The sequence below is a fragment of the Podarcis tiliguerta genome, assembly GCF_965153285.1.
Source record: "Podarcis tiliguerta genome assembly, chromosome: 5".
Lineage (NCBI taxonomy): Eukaryota > Metazoa > Chordata > Lepidosauria > Squamata > Lacertidae > Podarcis > Podarcis tiliguerta.
The window spans coordinates 44,478,371-44,505,821 of NC_139538.1; the positions used below are offsets into that span (position 1 = coordinate 44,478,371).

The following is a 27,451-nucleotide window of genomic DNA, read 5'->3' on the forward strand; positions in this document are numbered from 1 at the left end:
TCTGTTTTCAACAAAGTATCTTTATTTTAAAAATGAATGTAGTCTTACTGGGACCAAGGAATACTTTACCGTTGAGTAGTTTTATGGCGATTTAGAATAATATAAAACAAAGTTATAACATGCATAACCAAGATATAATATACGTATATATAATTTCTGTAACTCACTGCAGTCAGGTATAATTCATCTCTGTGAGAGTTCCAGAAATAGAGCTCAAATCGAAGTAGAAGTGCCCTCTGGAATTTTCCCTCCTTCAGTCTTGAGGAAACAAGATTGTCACTCCATCTACTAATGAGTATTATTTAATACCTGCCTCAGTTTGCAAGAGGCATGGATGCATATGCACATTTCAATATTACGGAAGGAAAAAGTGCTTCGATTTTTAATGTCAGCGCACTGTCAGATTGTTAAAAGATCACCTCGTCCACAACTTATGCAACCAACTGCTGTGTTCTGCAGGAGGGCATCCTGCAGATACCACCCTAAAATTAAAGCATTGAATAGCCTTTAGTAATTATTGAGATAATCATGGAATCCAGGTTAAAGGTAAACTGGGAGTAGTAACAAATTTGATTAAAACAAGGATTCAGAATCCACAGCACTTGTTTCTCAAGAGATGACCTAAATCAATGTACCACAAATTATGTATATCAGACTAGGAGTGTGGAAGGGGGTGTATTATTGGAGAGAAGGGTATGTTTAATTTATTCTGATGCCTGCTTCTCAAGTATTTCCTTGAATTCAGACTGCTCACCTTTTTAGGCAGAGCTCCTGTTTATTAGACTATAAGGTATGAATACAAAGTTTGTTTTGTCTTCCATCCAGCCACAAGAGGGCATTCACAACATAACTGTTTAAAGAGGTCCCTGTGTTTAGTACCTGGAATACCAGAGGCAGACTGAGCACTTCTGAAACATGGAGAGAAACTAAATGAATAGGAATTTTATGATACAGCATCTTCTAGGAATTCCAGCCAAGTTTTTGGCATTGAAGTATCCTTACGACTCATGTATACAGTTTGGCTCTAGAAGTCCACAGCATCTCGTCTTAAAAGACAGTATAGTATCCTTCCATGGTAGTGACCACGTCACTGTTGGTCTCCATCCAGTCCAGTAGGCAATGGATCACATCTTTGGAAATAAAAGGGCTGTAGCGCTGCTGAACACAATTGAGGATGTAATTGAGATGGCAGCCCTTTTCAGCATCTACAGATGTAAAGCAGAAGTGAAATGGTAAATGGGTGGGCAATTGTTCTATTATTCATATAGAAGGGAGACTGGATTTCAGTAGCAGGAGTGAAGCTGCCCCCATGGACAGGTGGCAGACTTTGGATAAAAGCTTTGAGATACCTTGCCTGTGTGCTGGCTCAGAAACACACCACCACCATTGCCAATGCCATATTTCTTTCTGCAGGTGCGATACCTGAAGGTATTTCCACAAAACTGGCAGATCGTTTCCAAAAGGTTCAGTATGCTGAATGAGAACTGGCATGAACCAAAAGCATGAATCTTATTTCATTACAGAAACCAGGAAGGGGGATTAGAACATTACAAGTTATCCGTTCTGTGCTGGAACCAACAGTAGTCAGTTCCACTTTCCTGTGGCAGTTATTTTGCAAATACATATCTAACTGGGTACATTTCAGAATAGTTAGAATGGGATGGTGGTGGTGATGAGAGACCCATAATTATTTGTTCAGGTTTCTTCCCATAAGGGAATACAGGGTTTGTGAGAGCACACTTGAATTCTCTAGTGTGGGAAGGCTTTCTCCTTGTCCTATGTTGTGATTTTCTTGTTTGATTGATTGTATTGTACTGGTATGCTGCTAGCCTTTGGGCCCCAAAGTGCTCAAACTGCGGTAGTAATAATAATAATTTGCTGTTATTAAATTAAGTTCTCTTACTCAAATACAATTATTCCTTACTAGTACAGGTCTGTGTTTGTGGTTATCTAACTGTTCATACTTACATTTTGGTCTCTTACAATCAGCTCCGAGGACTTCAAGGGTCACTTTGTGCAATTCTTTATCTTGCTCAGTCACCTAGAGGATGAAGGAGTGATTCTTAAAATCAAAGCAATGTACATTTATGTATCAAAGATGAGAGCCTGGCCTACAATTAGAGACCACTGCATTTTCATAACAGAAAGAAACATTTCAGGGCCATTGGATAGTCTGTGAGTGGGAGTCACCTAACCAGCCCTGTCAGTGGAGCCCTGTGCAAGGACTTCCACTTATACAAGAGGGCTCCCCCCCGAAACTGGCTTGGGGTGTGTGTCAGGAAAACCCACAGAACAGCACACAGTGGGAGGGGGTATTGTTCTGTTCAGCTAGAAGGTTTGTGTATGTGGAATGATTGGAAGAGCACAACATTGAATTCCACCCTGTGCCTGGATTTAATCTCAGCTTCCAGAAAACACATGGGAAAAGCACTGCTGCACTCAGGTCCTGATTGTGTACTTCCCATAAGCATCTGGTTGGCCACTATGAGAACAGGATGCTGGACTAGATGGACCTTTGGCCTGATCCAGCAGGGCTCTTCTTATATTCTTATGTAAAGAAGCATTCCGCCTGCATCTGACCATCATAAAACACCTATCACTGGCCCATTTGAAGTGGTGGCTGATGCCCATTGGAACTGGTAAGGTAGTATACAGGAAAGTCAACAGTGAGCAGATCTAGAGCCAATGACAGGCAGATCCAATCAATTATAGATTTGTCCTCATCCTTTTCCGTGCTGAGTTCTATAAAGACAACTCTGAGACTAAAAAAGTCAGAAAGGTGAGAGCCAGCAGCATCCTCAGACTGGATGTCAAAGTAAGAAGGCTGACAGGTGGGTCTGGCTGAGGGGACACTGAGTTTGGTGGGGCAGTGTCCCATTTGCCATAACAGACCAGCCCATTTTTATGTAGAGTTAGCATGCTAGTGGCATGCTTCACATATTAAGCTTATATAAATGTGACAGGACATGCTTTACCTACAGACCACCATTCATATAAAGAGATACTTACAAAATACATATCCGTGGGATTTTTTGATTTCTGGAAAAGAACTCCGTTTTTTTGCAACACCTTTATTGCTTCCGTGAAGGAGTCTCTAATCAGTTTGGAGCAGGGACCATCTTTGGAATCTGTCTGAAGAGCAAAAAGACAAAAAAGAGAGGCATATTTGGATAAGGGAGAAAGGAGAAGCATGGAAGTCAAATGCACTTTTAGGTTATTTGGGTCTGCACAAGGAATAAAAGAGAAGTCCTTCCCTTCAAACAGCAGCAGAAAACTGTTGAGATTAAAATGGCTGAAACAAACCTTACTCTCAGCTACTGAAAGGAGCTACTGCCAAAGTAATTACCTCATGACACACCAATCCATTTTTAATAAGAAAAGGGAAATGAACTAAAGGATCTGCAAGTGGAAGGAGCAGAGTCTGATAATTACTTGCTTTGGTCTAGAGCATCAATCCTGTCTGAAGATAAGGCCTAATTAAGAACACACTCTGCGTGAGCTGACAGAAGGCTCAGACCCATGCCAGACCCAGCGAGCTATAGACCAATCAGCCTTCTGCCTATACCCAGCAAACTATATGCCAAACATCTTCATATTAAGCTAACTAGCTGGCTGGAAACCGAAGCTATTCTAGCGGAAGAGCAAGCGGGTTTCAGGCAGGGCAGATCCACTATAGACCATTGCTTCACCCTAGCCTATTTAATTGACAAATATGCCAAAAAATCCCGTGGGGTGCTATACGCAGCCTTTATTGATCTAAAGGCTGCCTTCGATTCAATTCCACGTGCAAGACTCTGGGACAAATTGAGCACATCAAGTATAGACAAAAGACTACTATTTCTGATCAGCTGTTTATATAAAGACACGGTGCTGCATGTAAGAACTTCGTTAAACGGCCACCTTATAGGACCAGTTCCTGTCAGCAAGGGGGTCAAGCAAGGTTGCATCCTGGCCCCAGTTCTATTCAACCTTTACATCAATGATATGGTCAACTGTTTGTCATCTCCGGACTTCCATGCCCCCAAACTGGCTGACAAACCAATATCCGTGCTTTTGTATGCTGATGATGCGATACTCCTATCTCGAACAAGAATAGGCTTAAATAGGCTCATAGGTGAATTTTCAGCATACTGTAGGAGAGAGCAACTGGCAATAAATTATCAGAAAACCAAAACCATGGTTTTTGCAAGGAAATGCAGACAGTACAGCTGGAGGATGGATGACCAGATAATTGAACAGGTTAAAGCCTTCAAATATCTGGGTATCGTTTTCCAGTCGACCGGGTCCTGGGATGCCCATCAAAAATATGCCAAAGAAAAAGCAGCTCAAAGTATTAAGATGCTGTCGCGCTTTTTCTACACGAAGGGGGGCAGATACATCCCAGCAGCCTTTGAAGTCTTCCAAGCAAAACCTCTGGCGCAGTTACTGTATGGGGCACAAATCTGGACGGGGAACCACTGCTCCAGTCTTGAAACTGTTCAGTCTAAATTCCTAAGGCAGATATTCGGCGTCCCCCCCTGTGTTCCAAACGCTGCTTTACGACTCGAGGCCTGCCTTCCATCTGTAGAAACTCAGACCTGGCAAAGAACACTCAACTATTGGCTTCGTCTTAATTTAAATCCATCTGGTCTACTGCCTCTAGTAATGCAAGACCCTCATAAAAGCATGTGGTTCAAAACTGTGCATCAAAAACTCCTTACATGCGGTCTGCATTCGCAATCCCTATTATCAATGGGCCTCATTAAAGCAAAGAGTCTAATAGGCCAGCGCCTGAAAGACATTGAACGGCAAAACAACCTGACTATCTTAAAGAAACTGTGCCCATGGTATACCTACTATCACCCTTCCCATTTTGACTCTCCAGCTTCATATTTGTTTAAATTAACCATCCCAAAATACAGACGTGCCTTTACATTGGCTAGATGGGATGTTCTTCCCTCTGCCGTACTCGAAGGTCGTTACCAAAAGACTCCATTTGAAAAACGACTCTGCCCATGTAGAGATGGTAACACGGAAACAGTGTCCCACGTCCTCCTATCCTGCCCCCTTTACAAAGACCTAAGGAATGAGATTATTACTCCACTCATTCTCCCCAACCCTGGCCGCTCACAGGACATTATACTGTTTTTTCTCTTATCTGATACAGATAGTCAGACAACAGAGAAGGTCGCGAGGTACATCGAGAGAGCTATGAAATTGAGGGCCACCATCTGAGTGAAAGACTTGTTCATCTGACGGACCTCCTTCTGTTTGTTCTTATCCTCCTTTTATTCTTAGTTTATTTTATTTTTAATTCTTGCATAGCTGTGGCCTGTTGGCTTTGCTAATAAAGTTCTGATTCTGAGCTGACAGAAGGCTCAGCTTGGATAGCTCCTGAAAGAGAATTGCTAATGGCAAACTTCTGAAAACTGACAGAAAAAGCAGAAGAAATGGATGTCAGCTTGAAAAGTACAAGCAATGAGCTACTGAAGAAAACCTATGTTTTATTAACCTTACTCCTTGCCTTACAGGCAGCACTGGCACTCCTGTGCTTGCTTGTACCTCAGCCCAAAGCACTATGATTTGGATGACTATAAATTAAGTTTTCCTATTTTGTTAAGTCTACCAATATGTTGAGTTTGCAGTATCCTGCTTCAGATTTGGGGAGGGGGTGCCTCTGGTCTCCAAATATATCTTATGTACATACCATGTGCAATAGGGGGTCTGCCCTCCTTTATGTTTACTTACAATTAACTAAAGATCTCAGAATAGTCTATATCCCTGCCTTCCCTCTTTGCGATCACCCTGTGATGTAGTATAAGATACGGAAAAGAGAAAAGCAGCTCAGTGTCACTCTGTAAGCTTTATGGCTGAATGGGTTTAAACCTAGATCTCCCTAGATTAAATCCAACACACTTGATCAGCGTTGGATTTGATCCAGGTAGATCTAGGTTTAAATCTATTTAGTATGGCCACAGAAGACAATGGTGGAGTGCTTTCTTTGTTATATGCAGTGATCTACAAAGAGATCTGATCAGGAGAAAAGCATCAGGAAGTAAACCAGCAGCAAGGATGGGTGTAGGAAATTCAGATAGGTCATATACAAAAGAAATTGTAAAACAAAGGAAGTCCATCTATGGCCACAGAGGTGCTTTTTGTTTCTTTCTTTCTTTCTTTTTTTTGCATCTTTAAAGTGCACCTCTATTGTACTCTGCATAAAATCCAGGAAGATACTTTGGACCAAACTATAGTGCATGATGAGGTTACTTGCTGGGAAGACCAAATTTTGCAACATACCTCCTCCCCCTCCCTAGGTGAAGGAGTCCAACTTGTTTCCTCTAATACTGCATTTTGCTTTAGAGGCACAGGGATGGCTTGTGAACCTTTGCCATTTCCTACCTTGTACAGAAGCATCTGCTGCTGCTCTAAATTCTTTTCAGCAAAGATTGTTCACAGATCCTATCTTTTGCTCTTCACATTGTTTGTGGGCTGTGGCTTTTGATCAAGGATCACTGAAATTCTTAACCATAAATGTGTTCATAAGGCCAATAAATGTAATGCACACATTAAGTGCCAATGGGTTCCATCATGAGGGAAAACCTGATGCATGTTTTACATAAACTTTATTACCAACAGTCCCCAGTCACTCCTCCTCAGATTCTCCAAAGCTCTACTATCTTTACCACTGCTCTTTCCCTTCCCTAGAATGGTCCAGGATCTTTGGAGACCCATTTCTCTTCAGTGCAATTTGCTTTATGACACTACATCAATTCCCCTCTGGTGCAACTAAGTGCCAGAATGCAGAGCTGAAAGCTCAGATGTGCATTGCTAATCTTCAAAATTAATGTTGATGAGCCTGGAAACTCCTGAGCAATCAGCCTGTAAGAGAAATACCAGTTTATTCCCCTGTTTGTTGACAAGCACTTCTAATCCTTTCTATGAACAGGATTCTGCAGCTTCTCCAAAGCAACTCAATACAATGCCCATCTGCTTGCTTAGCAAGGAAGTTTCTCTATTCTATTCTTAAGTCTGCTTTCCTGTGATTTAAAGCTCACTTCCTCATCTGTGGCAGTACAGAATAATTGCTTTTCTAAACATTTGAAGATTGCATTTAAGATTGCAGTTAAGCCAAACCTTCACTTCATTCATCTTTTCTTGAGAATAAAATGACTCAGGCTTATTCAATGGTTTTTCCTTTTAAAAAAACAAACAACAAACCAAAACCTACTCTGACCTCTGAATTTTTAATTCATTTCTTAAATGGTGGCTAATTACAAATAGTTACAGAATTCCAAATGTGTATTAACCAGAGAGAATGCCATGTTAACAAAACACAAAACAAATACCCTCCTTGCCTATGCAATGGGTCAACACAATAGGTTTTACAAGTGCAACACATTACTTACAAAATATTTTGGTCAAATCATTTTGATATATGTGTTGGAAATCTGAGAAATTGTGCAGCAAATCATTAGTTGGTTAAGTGTGCTTAGCTTTGAAGCTGGGTACTGCTGGGACATACTGGAAAGTGCCAGGAGTTGTGAAGCATTTCTTCCTGCCCCCACCCCCCCTAAATCTGCTTTAATGTGAGTTAGTGCTAGCATGCAAGAGTGCATGCTGTCTCCCAGCTGATACTATATAAAGAAAGTAGACATGCAAAAAATAGGGATAATTCTGCTGTATTAGTGTGACTCCAGTCTGCTGGATTTGAAACTCAACAGGAGTCCAGCTTAGTCTATTTCAGGTACATGAAGCTTATCTAAGGAGTAACAAAGAGGCTGAAAGAGGTAGACTATCAGCAACAAATGCAGTTCAGAGGATGAACGAGATCAAGGCAAAGACAGAAGTTCTGCCTCTACATGAACTGAACTTAAAGTTTTTAGAGGACAGAAACAGACCAATTCCAGGAACTCAAAGAAGAAACTGTAGACTATTACCTGACCTAATGATTATCAGAATTTAAAGTTTTCATTTGGTCCTTCCTCTGTAGCCTTATTCTATTCACTAGCAATGTGTTGTACCACTTTATGCCTCTTGACAAACGTAGAGGGGGAAATATGTTAATCTGGCAATCTAATAGTGTGATTCTATGCTTGTTTACTCAGAAGCATGTACAGTACTCTGTAGTTAAATAAAAAAAATTCAAGGTAAGTGCATACATACTGGAACACAGGTTAAAATGTATTTTGTTTGAGACAGTCCCCAACTTAAGGCTTGGGGTAATTCAGGGTCCCATTGACAAAAGAAAAATAGTAATAAAAAATGTAATGACTGTAAAAATATCTGAGCACAGGATAACGGGCAAAAGCATGAAAAGACTTCATGCTAAGTGTGTGTCCATGCGGTCTTTGAAATGACACACATAATAGGGAATACATAAAGTGAAAGGTCAAAATTACAGATTTGAAAAGGTCAAAATTACAGATGATAAAGTCAGAAGATATGCTGCAGCTAGCAATTTGATACCCAGTAGAATGGAAATACATAACAGAACTCTGCAGAATGCCACTGCTGCTCATCTCAGGAAATTGCACATAGAATATGATAAGAACGTGGTTATGCACTTCTATTCAGGAAATGACAGAACTAAAAAAGACATACACTTCAGGAAATGACAGAACTGAAAACGTCTTCAAGCTGGAGCTCTTTTTCCAAGCATCCAAGTCTGCAGCATCCCAGGGGGAGCAGATAAATATTTATGAATACACTGAAGTTCTGTCCTGTAGATAAGAAGTACACAACCACTATGTTGAAGACAAACATAAAATGAAGGTAAATGTTCACAAATCGGTATGGATTTGGAGGGTGGAGACATAGATTATTACTAACTCTGTTATGATTACTTCATATACTGAGTTGGGGGAAGTCGAAGGGGACTGGATGCAGTTGAAGCAATGGAATTGCCTTGTGTGACCATAGTAACCCAGAGCCTACTGAGCAGAATAATTTGGAATAGCCTTCAGCTTTTACCAGAATTGCTTATTATGGCAGCTGGCTTGAGAAGCCAATTCTTTCTCTGCTGTTTGGCACTTTTTGTATTATATTCCTTTGCCACAGACCAGCAGGGTTCTTGTTCAAATCCAGGCCTATTGCTTTATTAAAATTCAATGACAAGCGTTACTTTTATGAAAACAAGTGGTTGCCAGGAAGCAGCCACCAGGAAGGAGGCCACAGAACCCACTATGAATGGGAGGTAGGTTTGTTGTTACTGTACAGTTTTGGAAGGATTAAAATATCCTCCTATAGCGCTGGGAATTTAAAGCACATCCTTAACTAAATACATAGCTAAACACAAAAGGGAAGCTAGGAGGGGAAATCACTTCAATTTCCATTGTACTGAAAGCAGAAAAAAGAAGGCAAAGGCTGAAGTTAAAGAGAGACAGATTTCCATACTGACATTCAGTTTTAATTGTAATGCTAAAGAAAGGATTTTAAAATTATATATATTCAGCCCAGATTCTCAGCTAATACATAACTTTATAAGCACTGAAGTTATGCAAATTTGCACCAGGTGGGCATCTGGCTCATTACCCTATTCTCTGCATGCTAAGAATCTTTTATAAACAAATTCCTATTTAACCAGAAGCACAGAGACAGACAGAAATGTTTTGCTATTGAAAAACAGTCCAAATCTCAAACAAGCACTTGCTTTATGTATAACTCTGATTCCAATTAGAGTTTGGGACTTGGAATCTCCTAAAAAAAAACCCCAGACCCAGACCCAGTTTGCTCTGAACAGGCTGAAATGTCTAACAAGTAGAAAGTGTAATACATAGCAGATGTCAGCATACTCTTTATAATTTTCTACAGAAGGGCCAACCTTTTTAATATGTTGGGCCTCATTTATCTTACCCTTGATTAAGTTCAGAACCATCCAGTCCTGTCACTCAACTGATCCATTATCTTCAAGAGACCTCCCAAGCTCCATTATAGCTACCTACACAGTTATGAAAGTAGTAAGTTAATAGCAGTGGCAAGTCTCAAACTTTAGTTTGCTTTATAGCTTTTTCGTTTTGATCTATCTTACTTTTATTACCATCAAAAACAGTACACAAACTAACATACTATTAGGCTACCATGCCATTAACTGCAGGAGGTTTTGTTTTCTCAAAGTAGCAGCTATTACACAGTCCAGTGCTTAGTTCACTATTATCATTAAACATTCTTGATTGACCTAAACTACCCCACAAATGCAGTCAGCTCCCTACAAAGCCACCTTTACTCACTTGCTCAGCAGTTCTTGGTTCATCCTCCTTGACCAGAGATACTAAAGCCTCCACAGTTTCCAGCTCCTGCTGATAGAAACTCTGGATCTTGTTCTTCAATAGAAAGTCTCTTATTTTGTTGCTCAGTTCAGTGATGGAGCCCAACATGTATGCTGCACCTTGGCTATCAGCAGAAAATAAATTTAAAATGGAGAGCGAAAATATTAACCAAATTTAAAGGCCTCCTACAACTAGATACTTAACTAGTTTAAATGGCACCAAACTAAATCTTCAGCAGTGCTGAATACACTGTCACTATAAGATCAAGCCTACAATAGCCCAGACTTATGAGCCTGGTTTAGGAGAAATTTCACAGAAATCAGAAATGTAACTGGCTTCTATGATCCACACAAAGCTTTACAATCTGGATGACATGTATGCATGATCACTGTGCAAGTGTTTGGAGTGGCGCTTGCACTAGATCTTACTGTGTGGCATCTATCCTGTGCTGTGGTGTGACACTAGGGTTACTACAGCCATCTCTCCACTTGCGTGCGATTAGCATGGGCACTCCTGCTAACACACACACTGACAACAGTGCTGAAAGTGGGCAGGGACAGAATGGTGCAAGCCCCACTTGTGCGCATCCCAGTGACGCACATGGCAGCTTAGAACGGAATCCCCACATAAGTGGGGGATTCTTCCATACATGAATCTGGCTGTCTCATTCTATGGCTCTACCTATTCTAGACGTATCATCCTTCCGTCTTCTTTTTGTTCCTGCCTTTGAACTTGCCCCACCATACAAATTCAGTTTTCATAGAAAACCAGTAACTCTGTTTTATATCCTACTCTTGATGCAAGGCCTACACTCCTGAATCACCAGCATCTCCTATCTAGAGCTCTCACTGACCTTTGTGCCTCTTCTTGCAACTGGAATGGCTGATCATAAATATCTCTGTATAGATGGGGGAGTTCCAGCATCCTTGAAATCAGAACTTCACACATAGGGTCATCAACTTTATCTGAAAAGAAATAAGGAAGGCACAAAAAAGGCAAACAGATTCAAACTTGAGCCGCTAGTTGCATTTCATTTATTAATTAGTTATTTACAGCTCACCTTCCAAGATAATGGTTGTTTTATCTGATGTTAATAATAATAATTTATTTCTTGTATCCATCCCATCTGCCTGGATTGCCCCAGTCACTCTGGGTGGCTTCCAACAAAATATAAAGGAACACGACAAAACATTAAACATCGCTTGCCTTCAGATGTCTATGAAAAGCCATATGATTATTAATCTGTCTGACATCTGACGGGAGGGTGTTCCACAAGGCAGGGGCAACTACTGAGAAGGCCGTCTGCCTGGTTCCCTGTAACTGCACTTCTCACAGTGAGGGAAACTGCCAGAAGACCCTTGGAGATGGACCTCAGTTTCCAGGCTGAGTAAATCTCAGATTATTCACAACTCCTGAGTATCAGATCTACTGTATATCCTATTTGGAATTTAGCAGGTTTGTCGTTCTACAGAAGGACAGGGAGAGGCCACACTACTTCTGCATTTGAGTGTCTGGAACTAGGTTTGGAGGATGGCTTTTAGCAAGCTGAGAAGCCCAGCTTTACAAAACACAACATCCATATGCTGCACAGAGTCATACACAGCAGCTCTCAACAAGGCGTATGAATCAGAGACACAAAGTGGCCTTGATGCGACAGGAAAAAAGCCTGGGCGCAGCTTAAATAAACTGTAAGTCGCACAGGTTACAATTATGGGAGTTTTAAAGGTCAGGATAAAAATGGATACTGCTGAATGAGTAACTACTCACAGTACATGGAGGCCTTGATTTCTCGCTGCTGTCTGAAGATCTGAATGCAACCACGGACTCTGATAGTATCACCAATTTCCAGTCTTGTTTTTTGGCAAACTGCTAATTTGAGCTTTCTTATTTGTTCAGCTAGATCCAGGCCACTTGAGGTACTAGGATGTGGTCTAAAATCTGTGGGGAAAGAAACATTCACTACATTTGGAATGGAAAAGCAAAGTAGATTTCCCCAAATATCATGATTGATGTCATCCAATATACCATGTATGTTAAAAGACCACTTCATAGGCAATATTACAGCTGCCAACACACACTGTCTTCTCCCCTTAGAAACTGCCATCTTCCAAAAAATTAGTTGTGTAGATATAACATTAAACAGCACAATTAATGGGAGAGATGGGAAAAAATAAAAGGAGACACTGAAATTCTGCTTGACCAGCCTTCCCAAACCTGGTGCCCTCTAAATGTTGTTGGGGCTACAGCTTCAATGATTCCTTAATTCTGGCCATGCTGACTGGGGTTGATGGGAGTTGTAGTCCAACAATACCTGGAAGGCACCAGGCTGGGGAAAGCTCCTCTTGACTAAGACTGTGACTCAACAGAATGAGACATGATTAATATATATATGCATTATTCAAATAAAAGTAGAAAGCAGTGTTTTTGTCAGACTTGCTTCCTGAAATGTTAACCTCTTTTAAAAGTACAAACGTGTGTTATGTTTGCTGTGATGGTGTGTTCCAAAACTGGAGTATTTCTACCAAATGCATGTATGCAATATGAATAATAACTGTTTAATATAGCTGGCAGTATTTTCAAATCTATCTTGTTCACTACAGCTGACTGATGAATGCAGGAAATGTTCCTTTTAATTTTACCAGCTGTAATAATGTATCTCCTTCCTCACAGAGAAACCATGTATATGTAATATCCAATACTGTCCTTAAACATTTAACGCACCTGATGAATATAACTTTGCTCATGCCACAAAACACTTAATAATTTTTAAAGTGTCACCAGACTGTGGCTTAGCCTACAACAGACAAACAGTGCTAATCTTCTGAAGTTCAAAATTGAACAAAAAAGTAAACCCAAGTTCAAAATAAAAAGCAAACCTCACCAGCAAACCTCACTCTTAATAAAAAGGAAACTTAATATCATTAGAAGTAAAACAAAAGCTGCCTCTTTGAGCCTGCCAAGATACAAATGCACTTTGACAGAACTTCAAGTTTATTGGCTCACCAATAAGTTTTTGATCCAGGGCAGCATAAACTTTAATTGCAGCCATCTGGAAAAGTTGTCTGCTGTGAACAAATTCTCAGAAAAAAGCAGGCTACTAAATATTCTGTGTTCCTTTTCAGGACTTGAATTCTTCTTATATTTTAGAGCTAAGCCAATACAGAAAAAAAGGTGACTTCGTCATTAAATATTACCAGTTTTTCCTGGCATAACTGAGTAGCTTTTTCCAGACAGATAGCCATGTTCAACTGTGACATCAAACACAACTAAGAGTCTTTTGGCACCTTAAAAATTATTTAATTATGCCATAATGAGCTTGTCTGGCTTTAAGGTGCGTCAAGAATTGAGCAGAGCTTCAAGTTTCAGGGTTCTTAGCTATCATTTGGATTTAGTGTTGACAATCTGACCTCAACTGTATTATTAATAAAGCTTTTCTCCAGCTACTTTTAGAGCATCAATAGACCACGAAAGGCCTGGAACATTTATTTAACATTATTCTCTGCACCCTGAAAGCAATATACCGTATTTGTCACCCTATAGGGCACACCGGTTCATAGGGCGCACCTAGTTTTTTTTTGGGGGGGGGGGAAATAAAGGGGAAAAAATATTTTCCCCCCCCAGGCACGGCAGAACAGGCTGCTATCCGCAAGCCTTGGGAGCCCGGCGGGAACTCCTACCAGTCTCCCCAGGCTTGCGGATATCTGCCCAAAGCACTGAGCGCGCCCCAGGCTTTGGGATACAGGCTGCTATCCGCAAGCCTAGGGAGCCTGGCGGGAACTCCCGCGGGCTCCCAAGGCATGCGGATAGCTTCCTGAAGCCTGCATTCGCCCCATAGGACGCACACACATTTCCCCTTCATTTTGTGGAGGGGAAAAAGTGCGTCCTATAGGGCGAAAAATACGGTACTACTGCATATTTTTAATTATGCAGTAGTAATGACTGTATAATTGACAGTAGGGAGTGAACCAAGAATAAAACAAGCAAAGGCCAGCAACTGAGTTAAAAACAGCTGATTCCCAACAAAATGGAAAAGTTGCATTGGGAACTACAGTAAGAAGGCTCTTCAAGCCAAGTGTCCTGAACTGAAACAACAGACCCATCTGTTATGAATGAATGGACCTCAGCACTGCTCTTTTATCAAGTCACAGTAAAGGTAAAGGTAAAGGTACCCTGCCCATACGGGCCAGTCGTGTCCGACTCTAGGGTTGTGCGTCCATCTCACTTAAGAGACACTTCCGGGTCACGTGGCCAGCGTGACGAAGCTGCTCTGGCGAGCCAGCACCAGCGCAGCACACAGAAACACCATTTACCTTCCTGCTATAAAGCGGTACCTATTTATCTACTTGCACTTAGGGGTGCTTTCGAACTGCTAAGTGGGCAGGAGCTGGGACCGAAAGACAGGAGCTCACCCCGCCGCGGGGATTTGAACCGCTGACCATGCGACTGGCAAGCCCTAGGCACTGAGGTTTTACCCACAGCGCCACCCGCTTTATCAAGTCACAGTAAAACAATATAAAAATGAACAGGGCAATGGTGCAAACACCTGAAAACGACCCTCACTAATAAAGTACAGTGGTACCTCGGGTTAAGTACTTAATTTGTTCCAGAGGTCCGTTCTTAACCTGAAACTCTTCTTAACCTGAAGCACCACTTTAGCTAATGGGGCCTCCCAATGCCGCAGCGACGCCAGAGCATGATTTCTGTTCTCATCCTGAAGCAAAGTTCTTAACCTGAAGCACTATTTCTGGGTTAGTGGAGTCTGTAACCTGAAGTGTATGTAACCCGAGGTACCACTGTACTGTATAGAATATATATTAATACATATTCTGAAAAAGCTAAAAGGAAAGCAGATACGAAGTGGAAAGTTACCTGACAAAGATTTCTGCTGTGCCAAAGGGTTTTTCCAGCAGGTGCAGCTTATAACTCCTGTGCCATCATCCACTAGACAGTAGGATAGCAATTTTAATCAGTTTGGTGGGAGTTTATAGAACACACGCCACAAACATTTTTGCTTAGCAACAGCCTTTTTGTTTGTACCAGAGAAGCAAAACCTTTCTCAAAGCTCTCCCATCCATTTTACCTGTGCCAATTTCCTGCTGCAGCAAATCAACAGACTAAATGTGACTGACAAACTAGTCAAAAGTAAAAAACACAGAATAACTCATTTTCTGAAATTCTCCCCTACAGCAATTTTTTTCCCTAGTGGTGTTGAGGGAATAGTCTGGATAGTGAAAAGATGGAGATGAGGGTCAAAGACAGACAGACACACTTTCTGCGACTAAGCTGGGTTATGGGGGTGTGAAGGAAAGAGGAAAATGACTGTTCCATGGACTACTGTTGTAGAGGCTGGACAGGCTACCTTCCCTATGTTGGATTAATGCTATTGGCAATCTATCTTAATGATATATAAAGAGGCAGGTTTTTATTTTTAACAGTGCTTAACTCACTCCCAACCCTTTCTATACCATCGACTGCACAAATGCATATGCTATGTAAATGACCTTTCCTGAAACATCTAACATTTGTCTCCTGAAATTGATATAAGGGCAAGAATGCTTGCTATTTGATACATACACTGTTGACGAGGGACAGCACAACTTCTGGTATTCACTGCAGCTTGAACTGAGATCACCAAGGGAAGATGAATGAAGGCAGAAAGGCCTTAGATATCCTCACAGTGAGTTGTCAACTTTTGGTACCAGATATTCACAAGGAGCTGGTCATTCATAAATTCTATCCAAGCCCCTCTGCCACATTTGGGAGACTTCTCGCATTATTGACCTACATGCGTGTCATTTTCCTTTTAAGTCCTTTCAGCAACAGGATACTCAGTCTGAGGGACCACTGGCCTTACTTAAGAGAGTTTAAGAGAGTATAAAACAAGCAGCCCCTTTTAAGTATGTAAGTGTAAACAAACTCCCGTTTTTCAGTGCTGAAACAAGACAACAATCCACATTTCTTCCTTCATGCAGCTTTGCTTCTCAAAAAGGAGTTGCATCATGCCTCTCTAAACTCAAGCACGTGATCCAGCTGATGCATTACTAGCCAATTAGATCCCCAGCTGGCAGAGCCTTGCTTTTGAACTGGAAAATGCAAATGGAAGTTACAATTTATTTTGGGCGAGTCAGCCTGACTGCAGCTGAGAGAAGGTCAGGGAGGGGCAGCTTGGCAAGATGCCCAAGAATGAAACTGGGAACAGTTTGAACATGAGGAGAAAGACAACCATGGACGCAAGGAGGTTCTCCTAAGTTCACTGGTGTGAACTTGAAAAGAGTTGGCAGTGAAGGGAGGGGTGGCTGAGGAAAGCATAGCCTCTGTCTTTGTACCAAAGAACTGTACAAGGCAACCATGCTAAGAACTACACCAGCATTTCTTCCCAGGAACAGAAAATTATGCACCTAGCATCTCACTCTCTGCGCTGGGACATTCAAAAGGTTATGGCGTTGTTAGCATGTTCTTGGAACCCCATCTATCTCTCTCATTACCACCATCTGTCTCGGTCAAGGCTGTGGAAGTTGTCAATGAAAGTGAACATTCCCCCTGAAGGAACAGTTTCACAGCTTGGGGCATTCCTAAAGCGTCTTACAGGATGCAGCAGTGGTCAGGGGTACTTTCTGCCAACTCTCATCTGGTTCCCCCGTTTTGCCATTTAGTGAAGCAATCAGACCTTCCCTCAACCCTATATACTTTGGTCTCTTCCAGACTGGGTTGCATGGGGTTCTCCCCTTGCAGACTGATCAGAAACCTCCAGCTGGTTCTTGTTGTTGCTATACCATATATAAAAGCAAACCTAATTTAAGAAGGCAGTAAAGGCTAATGAGAAATTTAAGAGCTAGCAGGAATAAGAATTTCTTACCTCCATAAGTATAACAGGAATCTCGTTCTTTGATCAGAACCACAGTTCCAAGAATATCCACCTGCCTTACTGGATGCCTGTTGTAAAAGAATATACCTATGAAAGGAGGAGATTATTACTGATACATAAGGTACATACAGTCTTATTTCAGCGAAGTAAAGAAAGAGAATAGACTGCGGTGATGCCTGCCCTATAAATTCTAATGCCCGTCTGTTTGCTATAGGGCTAGAAAGCCCCATGCACCTTCCCTAACGCCTCTTCCAGAAAAACCACTCAAGGCTACTTAGGAAAGGGGTGTGTGACAAATTTGCCCCCCACTAGGTTGGGAGTGGCATTCTGACATTTGGCCAAAAGTGTCAATACAACATTATAATATGTCAACAAAGCAACAAGTTGTAAGAGGTATTCATCATGCCAGTTAATGATTAAAGGCAGTACCAGTAATTATTTTCAGTTTATTTAAAAAGGCCATGCCCCACTTTCTCAGACTTTGCAACCAGTAGGCTGAGAAATGGTGCTGTAGGAGTCTCAGGAACCAGCATGGAGATTTTAACTACCAAAGGGTGAAACAGATGAAGAGTTTACTAAGGGAAACTGGAGTTTGCCAAGCAAACAAGAAATGTCAGTTTTAATAAATGAGGGTAGGTAAGGTCTGTAAGGAACATGCTGAGGAATGTTCAGCCATGGCTTTTAATTCAACATCTTTTAAAAGAAAATACATTTTCTAAACAGCCTTTTGTTAAATTCTTTGGTTTCTGCATATCACAATTCACCACACCTTTTCCCTTAAGCATTTTTGGAAGCAATATGCTCTGTCTTGATTTCCAGTTCTGTTTAACAAATATTGCCTATTTATCTCTTTCAAGGTAGCTTGGGACTGATCTTTTAGTTGCTTTTTATTATTCATGAAAATCTTACATTCTTGCATAAAGGAATAGTTGATGAGTCTTAAATTGGATCAGACTAAGCAAAAATAATGGTAAAAAATTAGAGCTGTTTCCAGCCAGGGCAGTTTCTCTGGTCAAGCTGCCCTGGTAATAATCATGTGAGAGATGAGCTGACAAGTAGTGGAAAAAGAGCTCTGGTTGAAGTACAGTGCGAGTATGGTTATGTTACTAGGGATATAGACTGAGGCGCAGCTCCAAGTCACCAGCTGCAAGCTCATCCAGGCTGTTGGGATCCTTCTGACACTCCCTCAGCGCCTTTATCACGACCTCTCCCTCCTGTCTGCAGCTAGTTGTACTAGTATAGCCACTTTGAGAGATAAGCCTGATGGGTCACTCCCTCCCAATGACATACTGATAATTCCAGGGACTGAATTTCTCCCCTCTTCTTTCCCCAATCCAATGGCTTCACGCTACATGGGATGGGGTGGAGGCAGATTCAAGCATATCCATAAGAGATGGGACACTCCTCTTGATGGTGGTACACATTGCATCCACCATTCTATTCCCTTTCCTGCTGGGCAAGGTAAGGTGGCAGATCAAGGCCAGGAAACTCAAGCAACTTGAGGAACTTGGAATATACAGATTATCTCATTTTCTTTTGCTGTTTTATCTATCCTCAGAGCTTCTTTCAGGCACAGAAGGGAGAGAAAAGTTTTTACCTGGAGCCAGACTGTCATTCCATAGCACCATAATGCTAGGCTTTTCATTAAAACCAGTGATGTTATACATATCATAGCAATCATATAACTCACCTGGAACCTGTTTTGATTCTTTCATTTCTTGTACGTCTTTAATGTACAGTCTTGCAAAAGCTGAAAAGATAGGATCCAGTCCCCATAACAATGAAGGGACCTCTTCTTCTGATTCTGTGGCTGCGGTGAACATTCAGAAGTGAATGACGTGGCTCCAAGACCATGTGTCAACCCAAGACAGGCAGAGCTTCTGACCAAATGTTTGCAAGTCTGTGGGGGGAAATGTGTGTAACATAAACATTATGCTAGCTTGATTAGTTTTTATTATAATGCCTAGTTTTAAGATTGTAATTGTTGATGGTATGACAGGATTAGAAAGAGTGCTAACTGCTCCATGCATTTTATGTAGCACCTAGCCTCTGCTAAAAGGAAAGCAACAAATGCTTGAGTTCATTCCTTCTGGATACAGGAAAACAGAGATGTAGTCCGAGATCAGCAATGAGGGTGAAGCAACCTGCAATGTTACCTCAATTAAGCTTATCACAAGAGGCAGAATTTAGGCAAGGACTACAGGCCGGTCACAGAATGCTTTGTACCCCACTGTCCAAAACTTTTCATCAATTTATACTTGCCATCTTCCTTGCTGACAAAATTACACTATTAGTAACAATCAGGAATACAACGTCAGTTATTACACAATGACTAGTTTCATTATCTCCAGTGTTTTCCCTTAATTAGTTTCATCCCTGGCATGCACTCAATGTGTTGTACAATCCTGCTGTGACCCGCTGGAAAAGCAGGCATGGCTTGTGCTTGTTTTCTTTTCAAACAAAAGATTTGCTACTTGTTTGTATTTGAAGCTATCAAAAGAAACATATATGAAATGCAGATCTGGGAGTATCATTTCTCCCATTCCATCTTCACAGTCTTTAGATCTTACTTAGTTTGAAATTTTGAGTGAATACTTGAAATGACAGTGGCATACTGTATAAACATATTACCTGTCAAATCTCAGCAATGAATTTACACAGGATATGAACGGTAGAAACACTGTTGTTGAATTAATGGGTTGCATACAACTGAGGCATACTCAAGAGTAGTTCCATTTTTATCAATGGAATTTAGTCAAGTTCTTTAATTTCAATTGGTCTACTTGGAGTATGACTCGGTTGGCTACATTATGGTTTTTAAAAATGTTATTTCTACCTACCTTGAACTGTATGAGGCTTCTTGCACTTAAAACCAAAATAAATTTTCCCAATAATTAATTTGAAACACAAAGTAAAAATGAGGATCATTTTGCAATGCAAATCAATGTGAATGAAACTTTGTTGTTTAAAGCCATTGGCCACCACAATGTGACATTTATTTTTAAAGAAAATATTTAGCAACCTTGAAACATTGAACTATGCATTTTGATCAAAGAAGCATTAGCTGTGACTCTACAAAGCACACAAGTTTCTAAAACAAATGGATTGTTTTGCCTTTAGGTTTACTTCCAAAAAGAATGTTGGTGATGGTGATGTTGGTGATAAGAGGCCAACCATAACATGTACTTGCAGTCATGAAAACAGTCAAAAGTACTATCATTCAATTACTACTAACCACAAACTAGGAATAGTAGCTGTGCTAGGCTGCTATAAGGAGACAATAAGGAGACTTGTTGCACCTTAACAACAAAGCAGATTTGCTATCTAAGAGTTAGGCAGGAAAAGTGTATGGAGTGATGAAGAGGGTAGAAATTGTGGCACATATTTGATTTTGCAGTTTAATACCAAAAAGTTAGATGCATTAAAAGAAATACCGGTAGTGGTTCTTCCTACACATTTCCCATCTTTATTTTCTGAATTCTTAACTGGACTGGAAGTATCTGACAAGGGCTGTTCACCAGGGGGCTGTTCCTCTTGCTGAGTGAGAAAGCTTGCAACTTATAAGGTCTGTGCAGCTTGACTTTTTCAGCTAGGGGAGGAATTCAATAATGACCTACATAGATCCTACTACGCATGTATTAGCGGCAGCAATTAGGCATTATTGAGGACAAAGGGATAATAAAGTAGCTTTAAATCCACTAAAGCTTTGAGAACTTTGTATGATTAACAGTCTTATGACTAGATTAATAGAGAACAGTTCTGCATAGTCAGAAAATCAGAGTGCAATGCATAAATACATAACTCTAGGTTAAGAAACCAATTTGCTGAAAGAAAACTAAAAGAATACGAATGTGGTGTATAGATCCAACTGTCTTTCCACCTACTGAGCATGGTTGATGAATTAGCCTTGCGTATATATTAGGAAAGGGAAGATGTGAACAGATTATGCATAGGAAAGAGATAGAATAAAAGGTGTAAGGAAAATAAAAGAATCAGAGTGAAATGAGGAAGCAAGTTGGGACAAAAAAATGGGGAGAATAAGCAAAACAGCAGATAGTAAAAGACAAAAAAATATATGAACCCAGGTGGATCAGACTCAAAGGTTAATCTAGTCCAGTATCCTGTTATCACAGTGTCCAGTCAGGGCCTAAATGCAACAGTACTCTCCCCTTGTGATTCCTATCAACTGGTATTCAAAGGCATATTGCTTCCAACAGTGGTGGTAGAGCACGGTCATCTTGGCTTGTAGCCAACAATAGCTTTATCCTCCATGAATCTGCCTTTCAAGCCAACCAAACTGGGTTCCATCATACTGCGAGAGCTAATTCCATAGTTTATGCACTGGTGAATTCTTCCTTTTGTCTGCCCTGACTCTTCCACCATTCAGCTTCTGCTATAATGCAGGTACAGAACAGGATAAAGACTTCTCCCTATCCTACTTTCTCCACACCATGTGCATATATCACTTTTTTCTAACATAAAAAGTCCCCAATGATGTTATCTTTCCTCATTAGGGAGCTGCTGTATCCTTTGATCACTTTGATTGCCCTTATATATAGTGTATAGCTGTACAATATCTTCTTTGAGGTGCAGTGACCAGAATGGTATACTGTATTCCTAGAGCAATCTCACCATATATTTTAATAAAAGTAATCTATTAGCAGGGGGTTTTTTTATTCCTTTCCTATCAATTCCCCACATGGAAATTGTCCTTTTCATAGCTGCCATACAGTGGGCCAATGTTTTCATTGAGCTATCAGTTACTTCTATTTTTGAACCCAACAGTGTATATTTGTCCTAACATGCATCACTTTACTTGCTTTCACTTTCACATTTCAAATTTTAATTCCCATTCCCCAGTTTGGAGATATCTTTTGGGAACTCTTCAATATCCTTTTTTGTTTTATCACCCTAAATAATTTGGTGTCATCAGAAAACCGAGCCACCTCACCCTTATGAACATGTTTTTCCCCTCCAGAAGTGACATTGCAGGGGAGTAGCCACAGCTGTTACTGGATTCCATCAGATCCAGTCATCTTAGCCCATGTAGTTCAGCAACCTCTAGAAGACAAGTTTCTAATCCCTGCCTTAAACAAAAGGTAGAACACTTGTATAACAGCAGTCAATTTGAATCCAACTTTTTGTCACCATCATGGGGTAAGTATAATAGTGAACACCAAAGATAGAAGAGCTTAGCAGGTAAAGGGAAAGATATGAAAAAGATTGGAATGAATAGGAAACAACAGAAACAGAAGGATAAGTGGAAAACATATTTCATTTCTTTAGTCTGTGAAAATACAAAGGTTTAAGGATGTGGGAACTGTCACATCCCCCATCAAGCCCAGTTAATAAATAGTGATTACCTTGCTGGCTCAAGCGGATGTGAGAAAAACTCTATGATGAACTATGGACTGTGTACATACATCAAACCTTATTTTCTCATAAGTCTCTCAAAACAGAGACAGACAAGAACAACAAAGTCAGTTTTGTGTTTTACTGCCTCCAAATAGATACCTCCAAGAACATAAAGAAGTTACCGTATTTTTCGCCCTATAAGACGCACATTTCCCCCTCCAAAAAATGAAGGGGAAATGTATGTGCGTCTTATGGGGCGAATGCAGGCTCCTTGGCTTCAGCGATAGCAACGCGAAGCCTCTGAAGCCTGCGCTCCGGAGGCTTTGCGTTGCTTCCGCTGAAGCCAGGAGAGTCTGCTCTTTGAGGCTGGCGGTGGGGAAAGCAGCGCTTCCCCCATGGCCAGCCCCAGAGGATGGGGGGCAGCAGGATGGCGCGCGACGCCTTCCTGCTACTCTCCATCCCGGCATTGAGGCTGGCGGGGGGAAAGCAGCGCTTCCCCACTCGCCAGCCCCAAAGGATGGGGGGCAGCAGGAAGGCGCGCGACGCCTTCCTGCTACTCTCCATCCCGGCATTGAGGCTGGCGGGGGGGAAAGCAGCGCTTCCCCACTCGCCAGCCCCAAAGGATGGGGGGCAGCAGGAAGGCGCGCGACGCCTTCCTGCTACTCTCCATCCCGGCATTGAGGCTGGCGGGGGGGAAAGCAGCGCTTCCCCACTCGCCAGCCCCAAAGGATGGGGGGCAGCAGGAAGGCGCGCGACGCCTTCCTGCTACTCTCCATCCCGGCATTGAGGCTGGCGGGGGGAAAGCAGCGCTTCCCCACTCGCCAGCCCCAAAGGATGGGGGGCAGCAGGAAGGCGCGCGACGCCTTCCTGCTACTCTCCATCCCGGCATTGAGGCTGGCGGGGGGGAAAGCAGCGCTTCCCCACTCGCCAGCCCCAAAGGATGGGGGGCAGCAGGAAGGCGCGCGACGCCTTCCTGCTACTCTCCATCCCGGCATTGAGGCTGGCGGGGGGGAAAGCAGCGCTTCCCCCCTCGCCAGCCCCAGAGGATGGGGGGCAGCAGGAAGGCGCGCAACGCCTTCCTGCTACTCTCCATCCCGGCATTGAGGCTGGCGGGGGGAAAGCAGCGCTTCCCCCCTCGCCAGCCCCAAAGGATGGGGGGCAGCAGGAAGGCGCGCGACGCCTTCCTGCTACTCTCCATCCCGGCATTGAGGCTGGCGGGGGGGAAAGCAGCGCTTCCCCCCTCGCCAGCCCCAGAGGATGGGGGGCAGCAGGAAGGCGCGCAACGCCTTCCTGCTACTCTCCATCCCGGCATTGAGGCTGGCGGGGGGGAAAGCAGCACTTCCCCACTCGCCAGCCCCAAAGGATGGGGGGCAGCAGGAAGGCGAGCAACGCCTTCCTGCTACTCTCTGACCCGGGTTGGAGGCTGGCGGGGGGGAAAGCAGCGCTTCCCTCCTCGCCAGCCCCAGAGGATGGGGGGCAGCAGGAAGGCGCGCAACGCCTTCCTGCTACTCTCCAACCCGGCATTGAGGCTGGCGGGGGGGAAAGCAGCACTTCCCCCCTCGCCAGTCCCAGAGGATGGGGGGCAGCAGGAAGGCGCGCGACGCCATCCCGCTACTCTCCAACCATCCTGTGGGCTTTTGCGGGAGATGGGGGAATTCCCCCACCTCCCACAAAAGCAGGCAAAAGCCGCGCGCTCTTTAAAGGGGCTCCACGGCTTCTGCGGGCTTTTCTAGGAGCCCGCAGGAGCAGCACACCCTTTGAAGAGCGCCCCTCTTGGGGGCTTTTCCCCGAGGAGGGAGAAGGGACGGACTGGCCGAGTCCGTCCCTTTTCCCTCCTGGTGGAAAAGCCCGTAGGAGTCGCGCACGGCTCCTGTGAGCTTTTGCGGGAGGTGGGGGAATTCCGCCACCTCCCGCAAAAGCAGGGAGAAGGTCTTGGAGTAGCGCACAGGCTGCGTGCAGCCTGTCCGCTGCTCCCAGAGCTGCGGGGGGGAAATCATATTTTTTCCCTTGATTTCCCCCCCCTGAAAACTAGGTGCGTCCTATGGGCCGGTGCGTCCAATAGGGCGAAAAATATGGTAACTGCTTGCATTCCAGGACAAAGATGAGATTGGTTGCCAGAAGAAATAGTGGTAGGCTGACTTTTCATGGGAAAGGATGACTATCTTGACTGAAGGAACAGATTTGCCACTAAAGTTTTCACCTATAGGATTTTCAAGAGAATGAAAATATTAGGGAATTATTAAATAATGTTTATGATTCTTTTATTATTCATATAACCTTATATTAACATGCTTTATACATTATAACCTTTATATACTTTATAATCTAGAAACTTTATATACTTTATAACCTATTTTTGTATGTAATCAATAACTTAAAAATATAGGAATAATAGGTAAAAGAGTCTGGACAACTAACCTTATTTGAAGGTGGTCCACTCTAACAGGGGAATCTATGAATTCCAAATTCCAGGGGCGGTATTTCAGGGGTTGCATTTTGTGTTTTGGAACACAGGATAATCAGCTTAGCTGATAAAATCTCTGCTCAGACATGATTCTGATAACACAATAAAACATTTCTTTTCAATACAATGCTGTAATGGAAAAGATTCTGCTTTTCAAATATTTAGAGAACTGCTATCAGGAACACAGGAAAATAGTTGTTTATTACAGACTCTTGTTTTATAACATAATACCATAGCAATGACAGGATCCTATATTACTGGTATATTACTGTATATTACTGATCCTATATTAAAGTTAGAGAAAATTGTATTTTCAAGGTGTAAGTATGCAACTGTGAAACCGCCTTCTTGACTGTTGGACCCGCTATTGGTCTTGTCTGCTCAATCCACAGGAACTTGTCTTCACATGCAGGTGATAGACAAGTTCCTAACTTACTCAGGGTTTAAGACCCATTAGCTACCCTCACCTGGTTCAGCCAACCAATCAAAGCCCTTATTACAACAGCAGTGGTATAATTGGTCAAACTTCATAAATCATTATATTGCAAGTGGCACTTTCACTGGAGGATTAGGGAGCCCTTTCATTTGGGCAACCAAGATTTAAAGGAAACACTTTAGCTAAAGTGGGGGGGGGGGTATTCATTGACCAAGTGACAAGTAAAAACCCCATATAGGTGGAATCCACCTTGTTCCTGCTGGAAAATAGGTTCTTGGTTGCCCATCAAGGTTTGATGTTATCTGTTGTGCCTGTCTTCTGCATACTGTGTGGATGATAGTGGGTCCTCCTGTGGGTGAAGGGTAGTAGGAAAGGGAAATACTGTATCTGAATATATATATTATGCAGATTTGTTTTAATTTTTTTGATATTCTGCTGACTTTTGCCTAACTAGCACACCATCTAAAATTAATCTCTACCTGTTTTGACAAGGACTGCCTAGTTTCTTTATAGTCTGGCTCTCAATTTTATAAAAGTATTTATATACAACTAATTCACAAAGAAAATATCAAAGGGGTTCAAAACAACTATTGACTTGTGTGCTTTACCTAAGCATGGAGACAAAACGGAGGAATAACTGGCTGCTGCATTTCCAGAGAGGGAAAAATCAGCCATTAGGTGTTTCTCCTTCCTAGGAGACCTTGGTGCAACCTAAAACCTCCATATCAACTAAGAGAATCATTTGCAATCTGTCACCTCTTCCCACACTTCATCTTAGTACTCTGATTAGCTACAAACATGAATAGCTTGACCCACCAATCCTTTTCTCTCTCACTCCTCCCACCATTGAGGATTTTACCACCTACTCTGATGAAGGGTTATGGAGAACTTGCACACTATTTGGGGATATTTTGCTTAGCATAATACAGATGCGGCCCCAAAATGGATTTTGGAGCCCACAAGGCCTGACTGTGTGAACCATACACAACACCAGAAGGGAGAAAGTAAAACTATTTGAAAAGAGTATACTAACTCCTGGAACACTGTGAAAAAAGGCTACACTATTGCCTTCTAATATGAAACTGTGGAATTAATTTATGCGTAGGTCGTAATGGGTGCCTTGTGCATTAAACTATTACAGTTCAGCTCCATTAAATGAACAAGAAGCAAACATTTTTATTCAGGATAGACTAACTTACTGCAGTAAAGTTTGCTTAGTCTGTCAAACTATATTCTGATACAGTATGGACAGCTTGAGAGGATAGGAGCCCTGATAAGACCTTAAATCCATCTTGTCGGCCAGCAGTCCATTTCTATGGAATATCCACAGCTTCCATGCCTTGCAACAGCTTACCCTGTTATCTGGGCTCAGGATTTAGTATTCAAAAGTGTACTGTTCCTGACTCATTGCCCATTGTTTATTTTTTATCCTTTAAAAAAAAAACTACTTTCATTTTAAAACCAAGGACCGCAACCATATCTTGTGGCAGTAAATTCCATAAACAATTTGCTAGACCAAACACATATCTAGTCCACCCCCTGGTTTTCCACAATACCATTCATGGGGCTCTCAGGGCATGAGGGAAAGCGCCTTCTCTCGCTATTGCTCCCCAGCGAGTGGCACTCAAGACATTCGTTGCCCCTGATCCTATATGGACATAACGATCAGTAACTATCCTGTGCCTAAATTCCCCCGTCCAAACACTCCACATACACAGCCATACATGGAGGGAACAGGAAGCCTACCCTTTTCCCTTTCCCCTACAAACGAGCACAAAGTAATCGCCAAAACCCACTAAACCAGCACAAAAGAAAGTTGCCCCTTTTAACCACCCCCTTTTTTGACAAAGTGCTGTAATCTCTCCCCCTCCTCAAAACGGTCGACGCTGCGCCACTTACCCGCCAAAGAGCTCGGCGCGCTCCTATTGGCTCTCCGCCGCTAACGGGCGGGTTTCCTAAGCGTCACGCGCATGGGATAGGGGAGGGGTGTCGGTGGGAGGTGAAACCGGAAGGAAGTCTACCTCAGGCGTCCGCCCTTCTCTTTTAAGCTCCTCCCTCTCCGCCTTCCTCCGCCCCCGTTTCCTTGA

General features: G+C 42.4%; 1 protein-coding gene across 6 annotated transcripts; it reads right to left on the reverse strand.

Annotated features, from left to right (window-relative positions):
- On the reverse strand, positions 1-27,386 carry STN1 (STN1 subunit of CST complex). Of its 6 annotated transcripts, none has more exons than XM_083441573.1 (11): positions 27,264-27,386; positions 24,883-25,020; positions 18,800-19,009; positions 17,101-17,196; positions 15,114-15,185; positions 12,012-12,182; positions 11,098-11,209; positions 10,206-10,368; positions 3,010-3,132; positions 1,969-2,041; positions 1-1,205 (listed from the first exon to the last, which is right to left on the reverse strand). In XM_083441573.1, exons 3-11 carry the CDS (start codon positions 18,930-18,932, stop codon positions 1,048-1,050), a joined length of 1,101 nt encoding a protein of 366 aa, XP_083297699.1. In that variant the 5' UTR covers positions 18,933-19,009; positions 24,883-25,020; positions 27,264-27,386; the 3' UTR covers positions 1-1,047. The 6 variants fall into 6 exon arrangements, with proteins under 6 accessions (XP_083297699.1, XP_083297702.1, XP_083297700.1 ...); XM_083441576.1 differs by having other exon boundaries at positions 27,161-27,265; XM_083441574.1 differs by lacking the exon at positions 27,264-27,386 and adding an exon at positions 27,111-27,257.
- Positions 27,387-27,451: the final 65 nt, after the last annotated feature.